Source organism: Pectinophora gossypiella, chromosome 6, assembly GCF_024362695.1.
Source record: "Pectinophora gossypiella chromosome 6, ilPecGoss1.1, whole genome shotgun sequence".
Classification (NCBI taxonomy): Eukaryota; Metazoa; Arthropoda; class Insecta; order Lepidoptera; family Gelechiidae; genus Pectinophora; species Pectinophora gossypiella.
Window position 1 is genome coordinate 2,347,384 of NC_065409.1, and position 22,751 is coordinate 2,370,134.

At 37.4% G+C, this 22,751-nt stretch overlaps 2 protein-coding genes across 2 annotated transcripts in view; one reads left to right on the top strand and one right to left on the bottom strand.

Annotated features, from left to right (window-relative positions):
- Window positions 1-1,927: 1,927 nt before the first annotated feature.
- On the top strand, window positions 1,928-7,216 carry LOC126367368 (23 kDa integral membrane protein-like). Its single transcript, XM_050010867.1, has 5 exons — window positions 1,928-2,097; window positions 2,798-2,986; window positions 3,529-3,702; window positions 4,856-5,095; window positions 5,712-7,216. Exons 1-5 carry the CDS (start codon window positions 2,035-2,037, stop codon window positions 5,805-5,807), a joined length of 762 nt encoding a protein of 253 aa, XP_049866824.1. The 5' UTR covers window positions 1,928-2,034; the 3' UTR covers window positions 5,808-7,216.
- Window positions 7,217-9,189: 1,973 nt separating this feature from the next.
- LOC126367371 (23 kDa integral membrane protein-like) overlaps window positions 9,190-22,751 on the bottom strand; it is a 43,780-nt gene continuing 30,218 nt past the window's right edge. The window contains exons 3-5 of the mRNA XM_050010872.1: window positions 16,185-16,367; window positions 15,596-15,838; window positions 9,190-11,230 (exon numbers count right to left, since the gene is read on the bottom strand). Of these exons, the coding sequence (XP_049866829.1) occupies window positions 11,156-11,230; window positions 15,596-15,838; window positions 16,185-16,367 (501 nt within the window). The 3' untranslated portion in view covers window positions 9,190-11,155. The remainder of the gene's footprint in view (window positions 11,231-15,595; window positions 15,839-16,184; window positions 16,368-22,751) is intronic.

Here is a 22,751-nt window from a genome sequence, read left to right on the forward strand (position 1 = left end):
CACATTTATACGAGACTAGCTTTGCATGTAGGTTTGCTATATGAGTAAATAAATATAACATCTCACTACTGGATGTAACCGATTATTCTAGCCTTAGAGGTGGCTAATCAGCTCGCGACAACAAATCCCGACGTGGTTGACGATTTCCCACATTCAGCGCTTGTCGCTATCGACACACTAGGGTCGATTAATTCTTACAATATAGGTAATCTCCTCAGACGACGCCCTGAGCCGAGGTTCGCGCCCAACTGGGCACCTGCCTATTGTCTTAAATTTTGTATCGGGTGAGAGCCCACAGCTCTGCTCATTTTGTCCGGCCAAGCAGTTAATGCCATCTGCGGCAAATCTACAATAAGTCACGTCAAACAAAAACTAGAACTATTTATGTCTGTATGGTTAAACTATTTCAAGTAAATTAATATAACTAAATATAACTAAATAAATAAAAATATAACTAAATATAAGAATTATAAGTCATACATAGCAAACTTCACACAATCAAACATTTCGAATTTTGCATATTAAAATGTCATTGTAACCAACCTGTGTCACCCCATTTCAGTCATAATTTTACAATGAATGCAACAGACGTCGATAAATCTGAATCTGTTATGAACCTTCAGTACGAAGCCGTAAGGGCTAGTACAGGACGGATAGAACAATGGGTTCAGACAAAGAAATCGAATGTGGTAGAAGACCCTGGCGTGTGGGGAAGTGGACATCTGGGTTCTCACGCTCTATATATTGTCGTACAGTGATTAGAAAAGCGAGTAGTGAAGCTTAAAATGGAGCGGCAAGCGATGAACGAAGTAGAAAACAAATTGACTTTACATAGAAGAATATTGATGAACGCAATTTCAGAACCCCGATACCGACCACGCCGGTGTGGTCAACGATTTCCCGCACTAGGGTCGATTCATTCTTCCAAATATTATCCTCTCACACGACGCCCTGAGCCGAGGTTCGCGTCCAACTGGGCACCCTTAGGCCTGCTGTCTTAAATGTTGTACCGGGTGAGAGCCCTCAGCACTTGGTAAATCAATATATATAATATATATATATATAATATATAAATAAATGATGTTGTAGAGCCACGAGACAGTACGAAAGAAACAGTTAAGAAATGAAATACTACCAAGATTACGTTTATGGGTCGTTCTTCTTTTTTATCGACAATGATCTGTCCTTCGCTCTGCTATAACATAGCATGTTTTAGAATTTTATTTAATAATAATAATAATAAAAACACTTTATTGCACACAAATTCACAAAACATTTACAGGATAAACTTATTCTAAGGTGGGCAAAGGCGGCGGGGGGGGTTAATCTTTCCATTGTCCAAAAATATAGTTATCTTATTATACTTAAAATACTAGCGAAATACTAATCGGTTCCTCGATTAGTGATTAACGTAGCTTGGTTGTTTTTCACAAAATTCTGTGACAGAGTGGTAAATCGAAATGCTGTCTCCGATGAAAAGGGCCACTCTGTCACAATATATTTTGCAATGCGCCTGCAAGGAACAGTATATTACCAAGATAAAGAGAAACACTAAATACTCCTCTACAGACACATCTCTATATGATGTTTTTTTAAATATTTATTGCCGTTATAATGAAAGATGTTAAATCCGATATAACGAGAAAATGACTTCTTATTGTCGATAAAAAAGAAGAATGACCCTTATAACATTTTAGACGTGATCACAAAAGTAATTTTTCTTTTGTTGTTTGTAAAGCAAAACCTTTAAAAAATCAGAAGTCTTTTCATCTTGATTAAGTAAGTAATGTTTTATACCAGAGAATTAACAGCTCAAAAGCTAGTGATGTAATCTAACCTTGACAATCCCAAAGCTCTGTCACCACCGCTCCGCTCACCACAACGCCCCGACTCCCAATAATCACCAGTGGCTTGTCAAATGCAATGATCGATACAACCGAAGCCTGCTTCACTTCCCCTGTCCGCGTCCTTACCATCGGACATTTGTTAACTCAGTTTATTTACTTGTGAACTACTTAAACCAGTGGTCCCAAGATGAAACCCCGAAGCATTCGCTGTATGAAGTTCTTTCTCACTCTTTTCAACATCGTTTGTATTGTGAGTACTGGAATTTATAAGTTTTATGTGAAGCCTTTATTACTGTTCACGCATAAACCCCCAGCCTTTGTTCCATAGAAATATCGATTGTTTTGTTTTCGTTCTGAAGTTTGTTCGTATGGAATATAAATAACTAGTGGGCAGTGCGAAAGAAAAGTTTGTTATGGTCGCGAATGCGATGATTCGCATTAGTTCCAGTTCATTCAAATTTAATAAGCAATTTGATATTGCTTATTAAATTTGAATGAACTGGAACTTAAAATTCATTAAAATAATTTAGAATAGACCATAATTATTGAGAATTCAATGTGTGTTGTCTTGTAAATATTTTTTACTTGTTGGTGGAAGTAAGCAAAAGTCAAGCTAGTTACTTATGCAAAACTTTCGCGCCAAATCTGCGCACTTGTTATAAGTCTCAGAGCCATCTAGTGGTTACATAATTTAACAACGTATTATTTTTCTACTTACTTACATGAATAAATCTAGAATCAATTTTTCAGTTTTAAATTTTCAAATAGTAATAATCTACACATACGCATTTTCTCACGTTGTATAATTCTAAAGATTTTTTTCTTTTAATTTGCAGTAGAGTCGCAAATTGAGCTTCTTTTTTTGTCATTTAAGTATTGTTTTTTCGCAACAAATATTTTTGTTCCTAATACGTACTCTAAAAAATGTGACTGGGGCACTATTCCATCAGCTCTTCGGCCTAATCCTCATGGCGATATGCGCGATGAACATGCGCGAACGAAAGTCCCGGCCGGAGCAGCAATCAGCTCTGTCCAGGGGCGTCCTGGCATTCCTCCTGACCCTGGGGTTGGCTCTCGTGGTGACTGCAGTACTGGGATGTATCGGAGCCTTGAGGGAGCATGTTAAGATACTTTATGTGGTAAGTTGTTTGGACTAGAGGGGTATCTCTTCTGAGCTCAATTTTGAGTAAGTAGTGAGATTGGCTTGCTTTTACTTTTGGTCAGGATTAGTCACTGGATTAGTGACTGTTGAGTAGCTTTCATTACGATCTTGTAAAATCGTCGGCCCTGATTATTGACCGTTAACGTTGACACATGAATAGTTGTAAAGCAAGCAAGAGGGCTTTACGCGGCATAAAACTCAGACAATTGAGTGAGCGAAAATACCTCAATCGACCCGCAGCGGAGCAGCGTGGTTGAGTATGATTTATATCCCCTCCGTTGATTGAGGGGATGCTTGTGATGAGCAGCAGGATGCATATAAAGAGACTGTTTATTTTTGATGTTTATAAATAGATAATCCTTAAATCTGCCATACCATTCCAACGACTACTATTTCGGCCAACATTATATAATTATGTTTTTATTCTGTTATAAAAGTTTATGTTTTCATATTTTCATGTAGTTGTCTTTCTTTCTTGAAATCCTTAACGTGGTTTAAGACCCTCGTTATTCTCCCCAGCACGCGTGCTTCTTCATATTCCTGGTGTCGGTGGAGCTGATAGTGGGTGTGGGGGGCGCGGTGCTGAGCGCGTGGGTGGGCGCGGGCAGCGAGCTGCGCGTGCAGTTCTACAGGAACGCCACCGTAGACGACGACCACCGCCACCAGGAGTTCTGGGACCAGCTGCAGGCTGAGGTGAGCACTGTTAGCGGAGAAAACTGTCGATTGAAGGTTCTTTCTTCATCAGCCGTTCTTTTGCGACGTCGATGGTAAAGAATTCTAGCGCCACTAAAAGCTCTTGCACCTGTGGCGCTAGTTCCGCCCACATGCAACAGATGGCGTTGACAGGTGGCGTAGTACGCGCTAACGAAGTTTGCACAGCGTGACGCATATATTCACCTTCTAACATGACAACTTGTGGCACTATTAACTTGTGGCTAGTTGGATACTATGGTCTATTCGGTACTCCAAAAACAACCTTGTTGTTTGAAACAAACAACTGATGGCAGAACACCTGATGGCAGAACACCCTCGCCGCTGAAGTGTCTCTGTGGCGAGTTTTTCTTGCTATCAGAATTAAGGACCTTGTATGTTGCGACTATCTTGATTTCTACTAGCGTCAAAGCGTTTCTGGCTGCCTTATGGATACTTCATGTCGAAATCAATAAAGATTGACATAAAAACTTCAGGCGACGAAGGAAGTACTTATCGAGGCAAGGACCAAGCTTGATTATAATGCCATTAGTAGGAGGTACCTTGGATCAATAAGTCATAGATTGCATGCCATTCAGTCCTTGAGGGATACTTACCGATAGGGTCATTATAGCAAGTAAATATTTACTTACTTAGTTTGTTTACAGCCGAGAAAAACTTTACGTCAAGTCAAATCGTCTTTGAAGGCTAAAAGACTTATTAATTGGGTGCCTACTTAACTTACTTCAGAATCCCAATCATTGCTATTAGATACGTTCGCTATGCAGAAGGATGAGCGTCTCTAACTTGAAATTATATTGGTATCATCTGTTTTTTGCAAAAATCTTACTGCGCCTTCCTATCAAAAGGAAATATCAGCTTAATGAATGCCCCAGAAATACTTTTTCCTTTAACTTAACAGTATATCCCAAGGGTAGTCAGAGGTAGATCCATCGCCGTTAGACCGACGTGATAGGTGGTGATCGCCGTCTATAATGGTCGAGCCAACTGTGTTAGTGAAAACTGCACTTATGATAAATTAATAATTGACAATCATTGGTGCAAGTCCCGTACCGGGGTTCGAACTGGCGCTCCCCGTTTGAGAAGCCACAAGACCACAGTGGCTATTTTCTTTAACAACAAAACTTATTCTCAGAACCAATGTTGCGGTGTGGACGGTCCCCAAGACTACGCGATCCTCAACCGGCCAATCCCGCCCGCGTGTTGCGCGCGCGCACACCCGCTGCGTGAGGGTGGCGCGCGCAGTCACCTGCACCAGACCTGCCTCACTGACCGCTCTTATTACGTCATCGGGTGTGAAGAAGCATTGCGGCAGAAGAAGGCCTTGAAAGGGAACATCTTTATTTCTACTGGCGTCATATTCGCTTTGTTGGAGGTAGGTTGATTAATGATGATTGTTGAGCGCATGATATGAAAAGATTGAGAAAGCAAAACATTATAAGCTGATTTTAATATTGAACGAAAACTGACATTTTATAAAAAAAAAACAACAGAACATGACACGTATATTTAAAAAAACAAAACTTAGGACGACCAAGGAGGCCGTCGTTAACAATGATGCTACTTCAATACCTTCTTTCCAATGTGTTTCTTGCACTTTTCCTCTGCTATATCGGCTGTGAGAAGCTGCAGTAGTTTTAGGCGGATGAGACGTTTGACTATAAAATTGATGACTGAATAGAGATTAATATTTCTCTCTTACTCTCCATACAAAAATACCATTCTTACTATGGAACACCTAACGCGTAAGTGCGAGTGAGGCAGATACCGCTTCCTCCCTCTCACTCCTTAGCAGCTTACTATCTAAGGCCCTGAGGGGTGCCGCTGGCGCCCGATACAAATAGGTGCGGGGCGGAGAATTACCGATATATATACTCGTACAAGGTATTATTCTTTATTCTGTCATATCAACGCATACAAAATCCGAGCATTTGTAAAGACATGCGAAATTGCTTATCACTTTTTACAAGGCGTTATATTTAATGTTTCAGATATTCTGCATCGTCTTGGCCCTGTGGATGGCCAGAACCATCAGATCGGAGCGTCGGAAACTGCAGCAGAACCTACAAGCACACTTTGAGACCTAAGTCGGAACATAATGGCCCCGATTCCTGTAGACACCTCTTAATTTTATTTTGAGTTATACCCGTCATTTTCTTATCCGTCGAAAAGGAAAGGGACGGACAACTGTTAATTTTAAAACGCATGAGTTAATGAATGTATAACCCGGGCAAATCAAAAAGGTATCTCGCTGGTGTGCAACCCGTTTGACGTATGCTGTCAACTTAATTCCATGGCCGAAGTAAAATTTTTAGAGGGTTGTTTTGGATTTCTTCCTAAAATTGACGTGTGTTCCATAAATTTAAAGCCTGTCGATTGCACGTCCCTTTCTTTTTCGGCGGATAAGAAAATGACAGGTATAACTTAAAACAAAATTAGATTGTGTGTACAGGAATTAGTACCAATGTCAGAATCAACTGTTTTGACGTTGACGTTTCTCGTCGTACATACATACATACATAAACTCACGCCTATTTCCCACCGGGGTAAGCAGCGGTGGGGGGAGGGGTTTCTCGTCGTCGTATCGCACCAAATACCTAACATATTTAATTTCACCCATGAAGATTTAAATCGAAAGAGAATGATCTAAACTAAAAGTAAATTCTCGGATTTTTGGTCTGAGGGCTACATTGATGCAATTCATCTACAAAGCAATGTTGCAATTTGACATTTTCGCATATAAAAATATACCTAACTGTTTTGCTTTATTTATTAGAGGAATCTAGGGGCACGGCAGTGTCCCCGCCAAGTCGAGCAAAAACAACGACCATACCAACCCTTTCTTGAAGCCATTTTAGGCATTTTCAAAATACTTGGTAATTTCATTGTGGATAAAGTTGGAATAAGTTTAATGTGGCCTTTTTGTAACTAATTTCTCTAATTTCGATTTAGATCTAAGCCTACCATTTTTGAAATATTTCACTCTACAAAGCCACAAATAATTTTATATTTCTTCACAATAGTCTAAAGTTAATTCAATGTAGCTAAATACTGTGATAATGGGTAGATTATGTATTTTTTTTGTAAACAGCTGAGGCCTAAACTGGCCAAGTGGGACCATATGTTTTAGGGATCGTATTCTGACACATTTTTTTGTCGAATTTGTTTTTGAATTTATGTTTGGATCATAAATGATTATCACGTGCTTAGCGGTGATGGAAAACATCCTGAGGAAACCCATATTACTGGGAAATGCTTTTTCGGAAGTATGTGACCTAACCTGTATTAGGCTGGTTTTCCTTCGCGGGTTGGAATGTCAGACAGGCAGTAGCTTCTATAAAAACCGGACCTGCCAAATCTTCAGATTAGGTAAGCAGACCCTGTGAAAAACGGGATAATGCTACGGAGAAGACAATTCTGACTCAATTTTTCAAATAAAAATTGCAATATAAGTAATAAAAATAACACGAAAATCACAATTCATTTACTTTTCGTCTGTTCCGAATCATTGTAACGATCAACTTTTAAAAAAAACATGACTAATTATAAATGGTAATAAAAAAGGGAATAAAAAATGGTCTTTTTATAAAATCGTACCTACTTAAACATACATACAATTTATAGATGTATTTTCATCAGAGGAGTATTTTACGTTTTCTAAATAGAAAAAAAAAGATATTTTAGGAGTGTTTGGCTGTATGATAACAAAATATTTAAGTGTAATAAAATTAGAGGTAGTTAGTTAATAAGCATTTTATATTGATCACGTTTACATGGCAAAATAGTACGTATTTTCTAAATCATCGCATCGCACGTCACTAATGTAGGTTGACACTCATTTTAGGATAAATCCGGACGCCTACATAACTAGGTATTCATTATTAAATGAATGTATTGATTCACTTTTGAACGAAATAAATAAATACCGATTATAAAATAAAAAAAGAAATAAAAAAAATAAGATTTTTTTATATATTTTTTTTATATAACTTAACAGTATAATAAGTTAATGTATGTTTGACGAATACGACTATTAAACAAACATCGAATACTCTTTTGTAGAATTAAGTTTAATTAAAGAATATATTGTACCTGATGGTTGAATTTTGGTACCAAATATCGCCCCTATCTTGCGCTATTTTTTTCTAATAATTGTGCTATTAGAAAAAATCGTGCAATTGTGCTATATTTTTTTAAACCTATCATAACCAACTGTCCATTTAAAAAAAAGTGCCTAATATTGATTTCTCTTTGGCTAGTGAATACAAAACCGAAACTTGGTTTTGTATTTTTAATGCCATTGGATTCGGTGGAGGGGATATGAAATTTTGTCTATGTGTAAGTCACATTGCAAAGATGATTCGTCACATACTAAGTACAATGAGTTTGTTTGTGTAGCATGATTTATACGTATGCAAATGTATTTTCTGAATCTCTATAAATGTCAGCTTTTAGCTATAAACACTGAATGGTAACTGTTAAATTATATGATCGCATAAATGTATGTTTCTATGTTTCATTACTGTTGAATAAACTGGCTATTATCGCATTGTTGTTTTAATTTACAGCATTTCCATAGTTTAATGTCACCTTCAGATTATTAGTTTAATTATCTTCTTTGTAAAATATTATTTCTTTTTACTATCGATGTCCTACCAACCATTACCATTTTATATCCAGTTTTCTATTTATTAATTTAATAAATTAAGGCATAATTCATATTTCATTACGTACTCATTAGAATAAACAAAAAAAAGTGTAAAAATACTCACTGTGACACGCTTATTAATGATAGTCATTTGTTTCGTGCACGCAAGGCTAACATATTGAAAATTAAAATTACAACGTTATGTTTATGCCTATTATGGTACGCAGACCCAAAAGTACTCTGTGTATACTTCCTTCAGAGGGTCTAAAAAGGCTACATCAAAGCAATTCATCAAAACACACTATTGAAATTTGACATTTTCACATATAAAAGTGCGCAATGTCAAAAAGTAATATTGCTTTTTTGGGGGAATTGCTTCAATGTAACCAACACATAAGTGATACGATTTAAAACATGAACGATTAGTAGATAGTTACGACAAAGGACGATGAGCGAGGGGTGTGGGAGATGGGACACTGTAGCATAAAATCATGGAATAAGGAATAACCTCCGCTCCCCACCAGCTAGGTTTACCTCAGTCCCCACCCCCTCGGTCTCACTTTAATCTTCAACCGTATGGACGTAACACACAGATGGGCGTGTACGATAACGTCAATGTGTTGTGTCTGTGTAAAACCAGGTGTTTTGTATGAAGTGTCCGGGGTGTGATAAAATGCAAGACATTTTTATTGAACACTGATATTTATTTAAGAAAATCTATTTCAACATTTAACACTAACAAAATTTATTAGACATTAAACAGGTAGTTTGAGAGGAAGTTTTAAATTACAATAGTAGATAAATTTTATGCATTGAATGCAATTAATGAATCTCATTTGTGAAAAACTCAATAACAAATATAAAAACATCTAGGTGGGATGAAATACCTAATTAATTTAGTATTTAGTTACAATTCTTTCATATACATAGATAAAGAAATATAGAGATATTTTAATGTTATATTCAATATTATAAATTATTATATTTATGAATGATAGTAAACGTAAAATGTAAATACGATAGAAAATTTACATATTTCTTATATATAAAAAAAAATAGGTAAGTAATATTATTTTTAACAGAGATAAGTAACGGCTTTAAAAGTTATTTAGTTAATAAAAATTAGTGACTAGGAAATGCCAAAGTATGGCAATCATACTGGTAACATTAAATGGGACAAATCTAAAGCCAAGTCCACATCAACAATAATACACAGGACGACAACTACGTACGAAAGATCAGAGACATATGTGGATTATGTTTTCCGTAACGCAGTTTTTATATTGATGTGAATGAGGATAAAAACTACCTATTTCTCTCATCAGGTGTCGCTACTGTTGATTGTCCTAAAATTTTGTCAGTTCCCCATATTATTTAAATAAAAAGAAAAGTTGTTTTAAGTTTACGCGGTTATTATCATAATTAAAGCACATAATAACGGGTTCTTACCGCTTTTAAATGGGGATATGAGACTCCCGATATTTCGACACTACTGCAAGTGCTGTTGCATGCTCATATCCCCATTCAAACGCGGTAAGAACCCGTTATTATGTGCTTTAATTAAAAGAAAAGTTGTTTTGGTTATATTTTTATACTATAACCTTTTAACCTTTGCTGCAAAATAATTGTATTAATGTTTATTCCCTAAAGTTCGGAAAAAAGAAAGCTTAGAAATAATATTTTCAATCGAAACTGCTTTTCTTTTTCGTAACTCAACCTTCAGACGGGATACACTCCACGTTGGTCCACATTTTATAGTAATTTATCACGAATGTTATCTAGACAGTAACAGTACGGAGAACTGTCAAAAATTAGGGAGATACAACAGTGCTGTCACCTACATTTGAGCTTCTAGTTTTATCCTCATTCATTTAAAAGACAAGCGTATTTTATTTACACTTATAATACCACTACAGCTAGCAACACTAAAGCTATGGTATAATTTAAAATAACTCAGAAACAGAATGTAGCTTTGGTTTTGTTTGTACCAAGACAATATTAATGGTGTTTAGTGGATTTTTGGTTACATTCTATCTGTTATTTCTTAGACTAGGTACATGGTATTTTTCATTGTCTTAATTTCACTTCATCTATTTAAATAATTATAAAACTAAATGCGTAAAAAAATTACGTAATTATAATAATTGTGATAATACATTTTTGTAAAATAAATTATTATTATTATGTCTCAAATATAGACAGAGCACCAATAACAAATTCAGTGCATTTTCGCGATAATTGTTAACATTAATCTATTTTTAATACTTTATCAAATATTATGGAGATAAAATAAGATTTGCCTCTTTCTACATTTAATGCACACTCAGAAAATAATACTGACTGACTCAACTCATTCATTAGGGTGACAATATTTTTTGAATCATATCAAATTGAAAGTGCGTGTTGAACTGGACGTTTTTTTAATAACATTATTTGTTTTATTTATGGAAAATATGTGATGTCGGCAGACAAGTAAATTATAAAAAATGTACTTACACCTAATAATATTTTTCGTATGAAGTCTTAATTTGATGTCAACAAAATCAATTTTTTGCGGTACTAATTCACCTATTCAGAAAAAAATATGAATATATATTTTTTCATAAGACAAAACTGACTACCAGCGACGATTTTTATAAGCTATTTTTTTCATAATTTGTGAAATGTGATTGTAGCTCCCTGTATAAATTAAAAATAAATACCTAACGTAACTTACAAGTAGAGTGCAGCTTACAAAGTATAGCAACTTGCTATGTCTAAAATCTAGATTTTGTCTTAGAAGAATATCTAAGCTGTTTCCCGGCTTTTTCCCTGGGTCTTTATAGCATGCGCCAGCCATAATGCAAGGATGATTCCGGCAACCTGAAAAAATAAAATAGTTCTTATTAGAATCCCATCTACCAATCGCTGTAGCATGCAACCGTATCGCAACAGACGAGACGCGATATTTGAACGAAACCAATCTTCTTCTGTCGTGTGGGTTGTAAGGTGAACTACCAACCTCGTGAACCCTGGTGTGAGGGCTATTATTGAACCACCAAAGGCGCTGACATGACTCATGTAACGATTACACACTTACATCAGAAAGTGAGTAGCCAGGACCAACGGCTTAACGTTCCTTCCGAAGCTCGGATCATCTTACTTTCGGACAATCAGGTGATTAATCTGTAATATCCTAAGCAAACTAGGGATCACAAAGTATTATTTGTGATATGACCCGACCAGAATTTGAACCTGGGACATCCGGATCGTGAGCCCAACGCTCAACCACTGGACTGCAGAGGCCGTTTGGAAAACGAATCCAATAAAATTGCTTTATTTTATCGCCTAGCCGGACCACGGGGTCTTCTTGTTCGTGTTCTTGCAAAGGTCGTGTTAAAATTACATAGGTTAGCGTCCATATCGTAAATAGTTGAAAAATTATATTTATTTAATAAAAAATATATTTTTGCTTCGAATTCCAAAACATACCGTGAGATTTTTAAGTCTTATAGTTAGGCCCCAGAAAAACTTGCAGTGATCGATAGTACGATACTACACCTTTTGTATTATAATTATGAAATTTATAAAAGTATGCGCCTCAGACAACGCCCTGAGCCGAGGTTCGCGCTCAACTGGGCACCCTCAGGCTTGTTGTCTTAAATTTTGTACCGGGTGAGAGCCCTCAGCGCTCCCCATTTGTCCGGCCAAGTAGTTAATGCCATCTGCGACAAATCTACAATAAGTCACGTCAATTAAAAAATATATACACTTCTCATCAAAAAAATCGAAACACTTCCGTTTTCATTGTTTCTGTCCGAATTTAACACAAAAAAGAATTCATACGATGAAAAAAAATACATAAATGTATAGCTGGCAGTTTGGCCATTACAGTAATAAGCGAAAATTCAAAATTCAAAATTAGAATTTCATTTGTTTATCTTATAAACGAAATGAATCACTGTTTTGAGACAAATGTGTGTTTAGGGTTGGAGTACATTTAGCGTTTAAAAACTAAAAATTGGCGCCTATCCTTAAACTTTTTGTTTTTTATTTCAATACTGTGACTTTGGGACGTCTGAAAAAAGGTTTTTTTTCTAAAACGTATGGATACTTCACCCACAGAAGCCGCCAAGTTGTGGCATTGCTGGATTCTGGCCTTAGTCAGCGTGTTGTGGCTGCAAGACTGCATCTAAGCCTGTCATCTGTTCATAGAGTCTATAAACGTTATCGGGAGACTGGTTTGTTCACGCGCCGTTCAGGATCTGGCAGGAATCGGGTCACTTCTGAGCGAGATGATCGATTTATTGTAACAACTTCTTTAAGAAATCGACGCCTTAACGCTTTTCAACTGCAGCAGCGGCTTCGTGTTGTACGAAGGGTGGCTGTAAGTGACTCTACAATTAGAAGAAGGTTGAAGGATCGTGGACTGGTACCGCATAAGCCAGCAAATGGGCCGAAATTAACTGCAGACCATCGAAGAGCGCGCCTTAACTTTGCACGTGAGCACCTAAATTGGTCATACCTACAGTGGAGCAAAGTTCTCTTTTCTGATGAGTGTAAAATTATGCTGTATGGTAACGACGGAAGGAACAAGGTCTACAGAAGAGACGGAGAACGCTATGCACAATGCTGCATTGAAGAAAAGGTCAGCTATGGTGGCGGTTCGTGGACGGTTTGGGGAGGAATCAGCGCCGACGGTAAGACAGAGCTTGCTTTCGTGTCTGGGCCACGTCTGCCTGCACTAAACTGTCATCGGTACGTCGAAGAGTGTCTCGAGCCTCATGTGATGCCCTATGCACATTTTATTGGCAACGGCTTCATATTCATGCACGACAATGCTAGGGCTCACACGGCGGGCGTCGTACGAGATTATCTTAACGAAGTCGATATCTCTATTATGGAATGGCCAGCAAGAAGCCCGGACATGAATCCCATTGAACATCTGTGGGATGAATTAAAGAGACGAATTCGAGCAAGAGATCCTGCCCCAGAAACACTTAGCCAGCTGCAAGATGCAATCCAAGAGGAATGGGACAATATACCACAGCATGTGATCGTGACTCTCATCCGATCGATGAAGAACCGTATGGAAGCAGTAATTAGAGCTCGGGGAGGGAATACAAGTTATTAAATAAACGTTTTTTAGCTTTTTTTTTCATTTACGTGTGTTGTTTTATCCATTTCCTTTATACTCCATACGGAATAAAAATGACTCATTTAACAAAATACGAAACCTATGAAAAATTCATTTAAATTTAGAACATTAACATTAAGATTTGATAAGCTCATATTACTCACTATTAAACGACATTTAACATTTATTCCTAAATGTACACATTTTTCTGATAATCCTGACAAAACGTAAACTTGCAAGGTGTTTCGATTTTTTTTACGATAAATACTTAGTTCTTTTACTGGAGATCATATTTGGAACTCAATATAGCACTAGGACAGCTAGTTACTATGGCACATAGAGAAACACTATGGCGTGAAGACAGGCTAATTATGACCTCAGCTAGGGTAAATTTGACCTAGGTAAAGATCAACAGATCCGATACCGAAATAGCGTGTTATGTGTGACGTGATGCCAACTCGTCAGGTCCTACTATTGAAACTCGATCGGTTGACGAATGTATTTTTGTGGCGTCAAAACGGATTATTCATAGTTGCACTCGAACGGGATTTGAACCAGCAGCAATCGACGAGCTGTGACGAGCGTAAATTACATCACTCGGTTATCATCTGTATGCGAACGATACGATGTTGTTTTTTTGATACTTAGATATATGTTTTTTTTTTAGTAAGCTCGCAGAAAAATAACCAAGTTCAACCAAGATACAAGTATAGAGATTCTTAAGTTGAAGTTTAGAAGCATTTTTTATATAAATCAATCAGTAAAAGCTCATAAAATAGACAAGAGCATTTTTGTCTCAACCTACCCACATGAATAAATATCGTTCCTGCCGTATCATCCATACATTATTAATATCTTATAAATCTTTTTTTATGATTTATAACTTGAATGATCATAGGTAAAGACTATTTTTGAAGAAATTGTTTCAAATACAAAATGTTATGTATGTAGTCGAAATAACTTTGTAAAACCACGACAAAGTACCAGGTCATATTTAAGGTGAAATTCAAATGAGAACCCTTGGTATGGCCATATCTGGAATCAATGCTATTTTCACGCCAAGCAATGGTGTTGTGACATGCACGCGTTATTTATGATATCTTGCTACCATGTTTTATGGGGATTAGTTCATAAATAAATTCCCTGAACAAACGAGACTGCTGGATGCTATAAAAAAAGCAATTTTTACTATACTTATTTTGTGAAGAAGTTTGGAAATTGGTAGAAAAAGTTTCGATATATTAGGGATCTTTAAAATTCTAGATAGCAAATGAATACATAATATACTTATGCAATTACTAACAAACTGTCCTAACTTACGATTCACTGTTTTAGTATCATAAAGTTTTGGACTTGATGACTTTAACATTCATTTCGGGCCCTGCACTAAAGAGCGAGTTTGGGTTCGGTAATAGATTTAAAAAACGTGCTACAAAGCTACAATATCCAGTCTATGTAAAAATCTAGAAATATTTCAGGTTGAATAGTTCAACCTTGCTCTCTGTTCGATTGGGGATAGCCCCTATTTGCGTTGCTGCAGTGGGCTGCACATTTTTTTTTTTTGACGTGACTTATTGTAGATTTGCCGCAGATGGCATTAACTACTTGGCCGGACAAATGGGGAGCGCTGAAGGCTCTCACCCGGTACAACGTTTAAGACAACAGGCCTGAGGGTGCCCAGTTGGGCGCAAACCTCGGCTCAGGGCGTCGTCTGAGAGGAAAAATATTTGAAAGAATTAATCGACCCTAGTGGGTCAATAGCGATAAGCGCTGAATGAGGGAAATCGTCGACCACGCCGGCGGGGTCGGTATCGGGGACCTGAAGTGTTTGGTGTCGCGAGCTGATTGGCTGCCTCTATGGCTAGAGTAATCGGGTCGTCGGGATCGTATATTACGTCCTTCGGACGCCGATACTTTTCAAGTGGGCTGCACGCTCCTAAATGTATTATAAGCTTTTGCTACCTATTGTGTGTTATTTTTATTTTATACTAACACTAGAAATATGTCATTTACTAACACATATGAGTCAATGGTTACTTGGCATAAAGATTTTTTATTATTGTTTTAACCGTTTTATGTAGTTTTCTGGAACTGGATATCATGAAACTCACCTCCAAGAAGCAAAACAGGATGCCACACACAATAACAGTCATCCCGGCGCTGTGTACAGTCGTGAGGACTTTATCTTCGCATCCTTCCGTGTAGTACTTCTGTGAGGAGATGCAGTCGGACCGGTAGATCTCGGGGGAAGTACTATCGGAGCCCTGGGCGGGGGGACAGCAGCTGAACGAGGGGTTGAGGCGGGGCTCCGAGTTGGCGTAGTTGTCTGGGCCGGTGACGCCGCAGCATTCCAGCTGGAAAGGTTTTCGGTAGATTAGGATATTGGAGTTGACTCCACAAGGCAGGTCCAAATCAAGACAAAAAATATGCAACCCAATTTTTATAAGTACTCAGCTTTATTTCTGTTCTGCTAAAATGGAAGTAGCTCTGTAGAAACTTGGGGTTTGTACCAAAATTATTATTTTCTCAGAACACCAATATTTGGTCCAATAAAATTTTAAGGTACAGTGATATTTTTTTTTGTCGTAGTATCTATATTGTAGATTTTCCTCGGAAAGAATTTACATCTCAGCCGAAAAACAGAACTAAACAAACGATTTCTCTTTGTAAAATGGTTGACTGAAGTCAAAATCAACTCACAGTAGACTGAATGCGATCCCAGAATTCCCTATAAGAAGAATCCTCCTCGCGAGTTGACTTGTTCTTGATGAAGGACGCTCGGAGCTGGGTCTTCATGGTGCCTTCGATCTGTGGACGGAGGGCGGCAGCAGCAATGCCCACGGAGAGCTCCAGGAGAATGATGATGATCAGGCAGCCGGCAAACTGAGTGTCAGGAAAGTATAAAATTAATATCGGGTTACTTCTTGTCATTTGAATTGTGTTTGGGTTGACGTGACATTCAACTCAATTTAAAAGACTTTATTGCACATAAACCCAACATAAAGGACAATATATATTGTTTGAGGTTTACGCGGTTATTATCATAATTAATACACATAATACCGGGTTCTTTGATATATGAGACTCCCTAATATCCCTGATTCGAACGCGGTAAGAATCCGGTATTATGGGATTTAATTATAAAGGACAATTGCAAAATAACAGCAGAAGTACAATCAAAAACTTTTCATGAAAAAAAAAACGCGTACGCTATTTGACCGGCATATGTGCGCTTTTTCCGGCTTTCTATGAAAACTAATACTATGAACCCGAACACCGTGGTGATCTAATAAAAGTATCCTTTTTAGCCCTTTTGATGGGTTTCAAAAGACAAATAGTTCTAATTTTAAATTCGCCTGTTATGCCAGCTTAATTTTTTAGTTGATTTGAATTCTGTAATAAGAATGCTGTTTCAAAATAAATAATCCTAATCGATTTTTTTTTATAGCACTCACAAAGAGAAAATTCAATCGAAAAAAAATCCGACTCGGACGGAACTTGAAAGCTCTTGTCAAACCAATACACCACCGGGTCTTCCTCCTGTGCATACAAATTCTTTAGATCTATGTATCGTCATAAATCCTTCTTTCGACTTGTTCAGGTAATAATCTTTTCTTTTTAACCTCATACAGTACCTATATGTTCTATCTAATTCACATATATATTTTCTACACCCTCAGAATTTTGGACACGTATCTCACCCAGTTTGTTGACCTAATAGCGGTGGTGTGACCAATTCGAATTCAGGTCACTGTTGAATTATGGGGTGTAGTCACGACTAAGATACACGCTTTGTAATTAGCTGGATTTATTGTCGCTTCTATATATAACTTGACACGCACTTACATGTATCACATATAAATACATCCTAACTCACTCCCCCACACATACGGTCACGAGCATTAATATGTATACACTTTGGTACCATGTCACATTAACTTTTTTGACAAATTGAACTGTAAGTCTCACTAAATGTCAAATATGTTAGTGCGACAGAGTCCTGAAGTGGGTACATTATATTGCTCATGACTGTACATGCTCACATTTATACATACACATGCATTCTTCTTCTATCGTATGGGTTGTGAGGTGGATTACCAACCTCATCAACCCTGGTGTCAGGGTTATTATTGAGCCGCCAAAGGCCCCTGACATAGCTCATGTAACGACTACTTACTTACATCAGTAAGCAGTAACCGGGACCAACGGCTTAACGTGCCTTCCGAAGCATGGATCTTCTTACTTTCGGACAATCAGGTGATCAGCCTGTACAGGACATTAGTCCTAACCAAACTAGGGATTACATAGTGATTTTTGTGATATGTCCCCACCGGGATTCGAACGCAAGACCTTCGGATCGTGAGCCCAACGCTCAACCACAGCGCCACAGAAGCCGTTACAAATGCATTTAATATTTATTGTTTTACATTATTATGATTACTTCTACTATTATACTCGAACACACTAACTCGCACGCTCACACATTAATATAACTTACGCACCTTTCACACTAACACTTATATGTAAGTTTAACTTTAAGTTTCCTACTTGATATTTACATTCCTTTAAAAAGCTATGCGCCAACATTACTTGTAAATACCCTATTTTTTACGAGCTCCCAAGATACAGGTTCCGCCTAGTTTTGGGGTTAATGTCGTCATATTTATAATGTACCCTCCCTATTTTACTTACCTTAATTACTGTATAATTTCTAATAATAAACACATTTTTCATTTCATTTTTTCATGTTATACAAAATGATATGCTTACTTAGTTCACTATTACAATTATTTATAATTTGTTATTCTTATTAGTTAGTTACTTAGTTCTATTTATAGTTTGAATAAGCTTTTATTTGCTTGTTTTGAACTTTTAAAGTGTCACGTTCTTATCACGCGAATCAAATAGGTTGTACTTACTAGGGTAAATAAAACGGTATATAGAAATAAAACCAAGTTTATTGACATTAAATCCCTAGCAAGTACATAGATCGGATCTCTGGGTCGCAGGTAATTTGATACTGGCTGAGCACCCTTGGTGCAGTAGGAAAACTACCACTTCCCTGTAACTCTTCCCACGACGACACGGGGTACACCGGCGCGCGCAGCAGGGCAGCAGAAACGGTGGGGTAAGTACAGGACCGAAAGTGGATCCAGCGGGTTGTAGAACCCGAAAGGTGAAGCGGTAGAGGTAAGTACAGGACCGGTAGTGGGTCCTGCGGTTGTAGAACTCGAAGGGTGAACCCTGGAACCCGGAATTAGTCATTTCAAGAATTGTCCGAATTCCCAGTCTGACTGCCACATGCCGATTCCTTAGCTTGATTGAAGATGGGAAGTGGATAGCAAGCAAGCTTAGCAATCTAAGATGTGGCTGTCAGCAAATTACACACAATAAAAGTGAATTTAGCAAAATAAATTTAGAAAAAGAACAAAGAACAAGATAAATTTATGGTAGGTAGTTGTTTTAAAAAACTATCTAACAAAATAGTAAAATTGAATATTTTAAGCTGAATAATTTTAATAGTAACGACATTAAACGTATTTTGTACATTATTATTGTTCCATTTAAGAATTATTTAAACAAGGAAAGTACTTAGGTACAAAGATAACTTTAAGTTGGTTAAGTAGAATTAATTTAGAAAAATTGACAATTTAAATGTTGTTTTGAACATAAAAGATTGCTAATTATGATATAAAATAAGCACTAAAGCGTGAAAATACATTTACACGATGATTATGAAAAATGACAGTCATGCAATGAACAAAGAAAGCATGTACTAGTCTACGTTAATATTTAAACTAATAAAAATGGTAATTGCTACACTTACCCAATTAATGGGGATAACACAACACTATGAATTATTATATCGTAGACAAAATTAGTAAAAAAAAGTATTTAAAAAATATACGAGTAATCGAGGTGTTCTCGCTACAAAGGCAGAAGGATTGTGTCGAACATCCGACCGGAAGAGTAACGGCTCGGCTGTGGAATGTAGGTACGGCTACCTACGCAATGTGATAATTATTAAAGTCGTACAATATTAACGGAATTATTTTGTAAATAGATATGTTTTGTTAAATTAATTAGTATATGTTTATTTATGTAATAATATTTTAGTTTTAAGCAGTAGTTTTTAAGTGTTTTCAATGATAACTTTTTGATAGTTCCTAACAGAAAAACAAGAGCAATTACACTCAGTAGTAAAACGCGGCAGGCGTTACATACCCCCCTTTTTTGGGTAGGATTTTCGCTAAGAAAATCCGCTGACTAAAATGTAACCTAGTCTGTCCTTCTTACTATTGACCATTCTAAAAATTACGTGGTACACATTCATTTCAACCCTTCCATTCACCCCCTACTTTCTTTCATCCCTTTCACACACAAACAGTTATCTTATTTAGTTTTAAGTGACTGCGTCCTTTTCAAAAAGAGTACTAGACTTTTAACCGCAGCTTAGTACTCACACGTAATCAATAGGAGATTTAAGGTAACCGTTTTTTTCTTTTTATAGTATAATTTTCTTATCTTCGGGGTAGGGCCGAAGATAAAATAATTAGAATGTCCTAGGGGTAGGGCCTGGAGATTCAATATTTTTTTTTGTAAAAAAGAAAAATTAGAAATACTATATATAAGTAAATATATTTAAGACGGTAGGTAGTTTTAGTAAGTAAGACATTGTTTTAGGCTAGTTTTGGATTTTTTAGTATAAGTTTTGGTAGTTTTAGTAAGTGTAGTTTTTGTTTTTTTTTTTTATAAAGTAGTATTTAAGGTATTTTTAGAGAATATTAGAAGATATTAGAAGACGCATGCCATGCTCAAGATTTAAGTTCTTGGCAGGCCTAAGGCGTTAGATGGTATTACACATCAATCTCTTGACTGACTCTTACAGTCTGCTCGAGAATTAGTAAGCAGCTGGAGGATTCTATGTTTTTCTCTCACTTCCATCCCAGCAAGGAAGTTTTGTAAATATAGAAAGTTTTATTTTAGTTAGGTAAAAGTTTAGATATAATTATTTAGAATAGTTTGTAAGTTTAATATCCTTGACATGCCATGTACCCAAACTTACTCCTCGTTCGTCCTCTAAATCATAGACCAACGGAGATCTTTTAGCAACAACTTTGCATTTTATGAATTTAGGTGCTAGTTTTTTGGAAAATCTATTGTCCTTGTCGCTCTGGTAATAGGTGCGTTTCCATACTGTGTCTCCCACATTGAATTCTACGTTTTTACGACGTAAATTATAGTAGCCACTATTTCTTGAGTGTGCTTTTATTAGAGAGGCTTGCACTTTTTCAAATATTTTACGAAGCGCACCTATGTTTTCGGCATACTCGTCTCTGGGGCTGAAAATCAGATCTTCCGCAACGACTGTGTCCAAGTAATGAGACCCGCAAGTGACGAGTTCTCGCCCGTATATCAGAAATGCTGGTGTGAATCTGGTAACTTCATTCACAGAACTATTTAGGGCAAATTGTATTTTTGCAATATTTAGGTCCCAATGTCGATGGTCGTTTTCAATAAAGCTTGATACGGCAACCATAATCGTTTTATTGTATCGCTCGACAGAATTAACTTGAGCAGTATACTTAGGGCAGTACTGTACATTTGGTATCTTGTAATTAGTAAACAGTTGTTTCAAAGTATTGCTAACAAACTGTTTACCATTATCCATAAGGACAGTACTTGGAACTCCGTGAACCAGAAAGACCTGCTCCTCGAGAATCCGTGTTATAATATCAGCAGTAGCACGACGTATGGGGAAAATGAGTGTATATTTAGAGAAGCAGCACGTTACCACAAACAAGTAAGAGTTTTGACGTCTTGTTGGGGGTAGGGGTCCAACGAGATCCATGCTGATCATCTGAAAAGGTCTGGAACACTCTTTGGGTCGACCCATGACACCAAGGGTTGCGTGATTTGCATGTTTGTGAGAATTGCATGTATCGCACATGTTAACGAAGTTGGTGACGTCGCGGTGCATATTTGGCCAGAAATAGTTTAACGAGAGACGTTTGTTAGTCTTGAAGATACCGAAATGTCCAGATGTGGGTTCGCTATGATTTTTTTTAATGATGTCCTTACGCTGTTCCAGAGGAATAACCTCCTTCCACTCGAATTCTCTAGTCAAAGGGTTTAAACTCTTGACAAATCGAAACAGCTTGTTATCAGTTACTCTGTAATTTAGATAAGAAGATGGTGTATTTATGCAACCGTTGAAGATATTTAAGTACCAACTGTCCGATGTGGCAGGAACAAGATCGTTGGAGCTGGAAGGATCCGTTGTTACCGCCGAAATGGGTACAGCACGGGAAAGAAAATCTGGAACGACATTGTCCTTGCCACGTCGATGCTTTATTTCAAAATTATAGGCCGATAAACGTACGCCCCAGCGAGCTAGTCTACCGGTAGGGTTATTTAGATTTAAAAACCATTTTAGGGCGGAATGGTCTGTGAAAACAGTAAACTTCATTCCGTTTTCCAGATAGCATCGCCAATGTTCTATGGCTATCAAGACAGCGAGCGCTTCTCTTTCAGTCGCGCTATAGTTGCGCTCCTGGTTAGATAAGGATTTGCTCATATAAGCTATGACTTTCTCCTCACCATCTTGTCTCTGAGTCAAGACAGCACCAATGCCGAAGTCGCTTGCGTCAGTATGGACCTCGAATGGCTTGGAGTAGTCAGGGCAGGTAAGTATAGGGGCAGATACTAAACTACCCTTTAGTTTTGTGAAAGCTGTATTGGCCTCCGAAGACCAAACAAAGGGCGGGACATTCTTTCCCTGCGAAGTCAATTTATTAAGAGGGGCTGCGAGAGTGCTGAAATCAGGGATGAACCTCCTGTACCAAGAAGAAGCACCTATAAATCGCCGAACTTCCTTGCGATTAGTAGGTGTTGGATGGTTCACAATGGCTTCGACCTTTTCTGGGTCAGGATGAAGGCCGTTAGAGTCCACTACGTAGCCCAAGTACTTAAGTTGGCTCCTGAAAAATTGGCTTTTCTTAAAATTTATCGTCAGATTAGCTGACTTAAGTTTCTCGAGAACTCTTAGCAGAAGAGAGATATGCTTCTCAAAGGTTGGTGAGACAATAATGATGTCATCTACAAAAACGAAGACCATATTTTCAAATTCAGGGCCATAGAAGAGTACGTCCACCAAACGTTGTTGGGTAGCTGGTGCATTTGTTAGGCCGAATGGCATAGATTTAAATTGAAAGGTTCCCCTGGATGGTATGTAGAATGCCGTCTTGCACCTATCTTCCTCCTTTA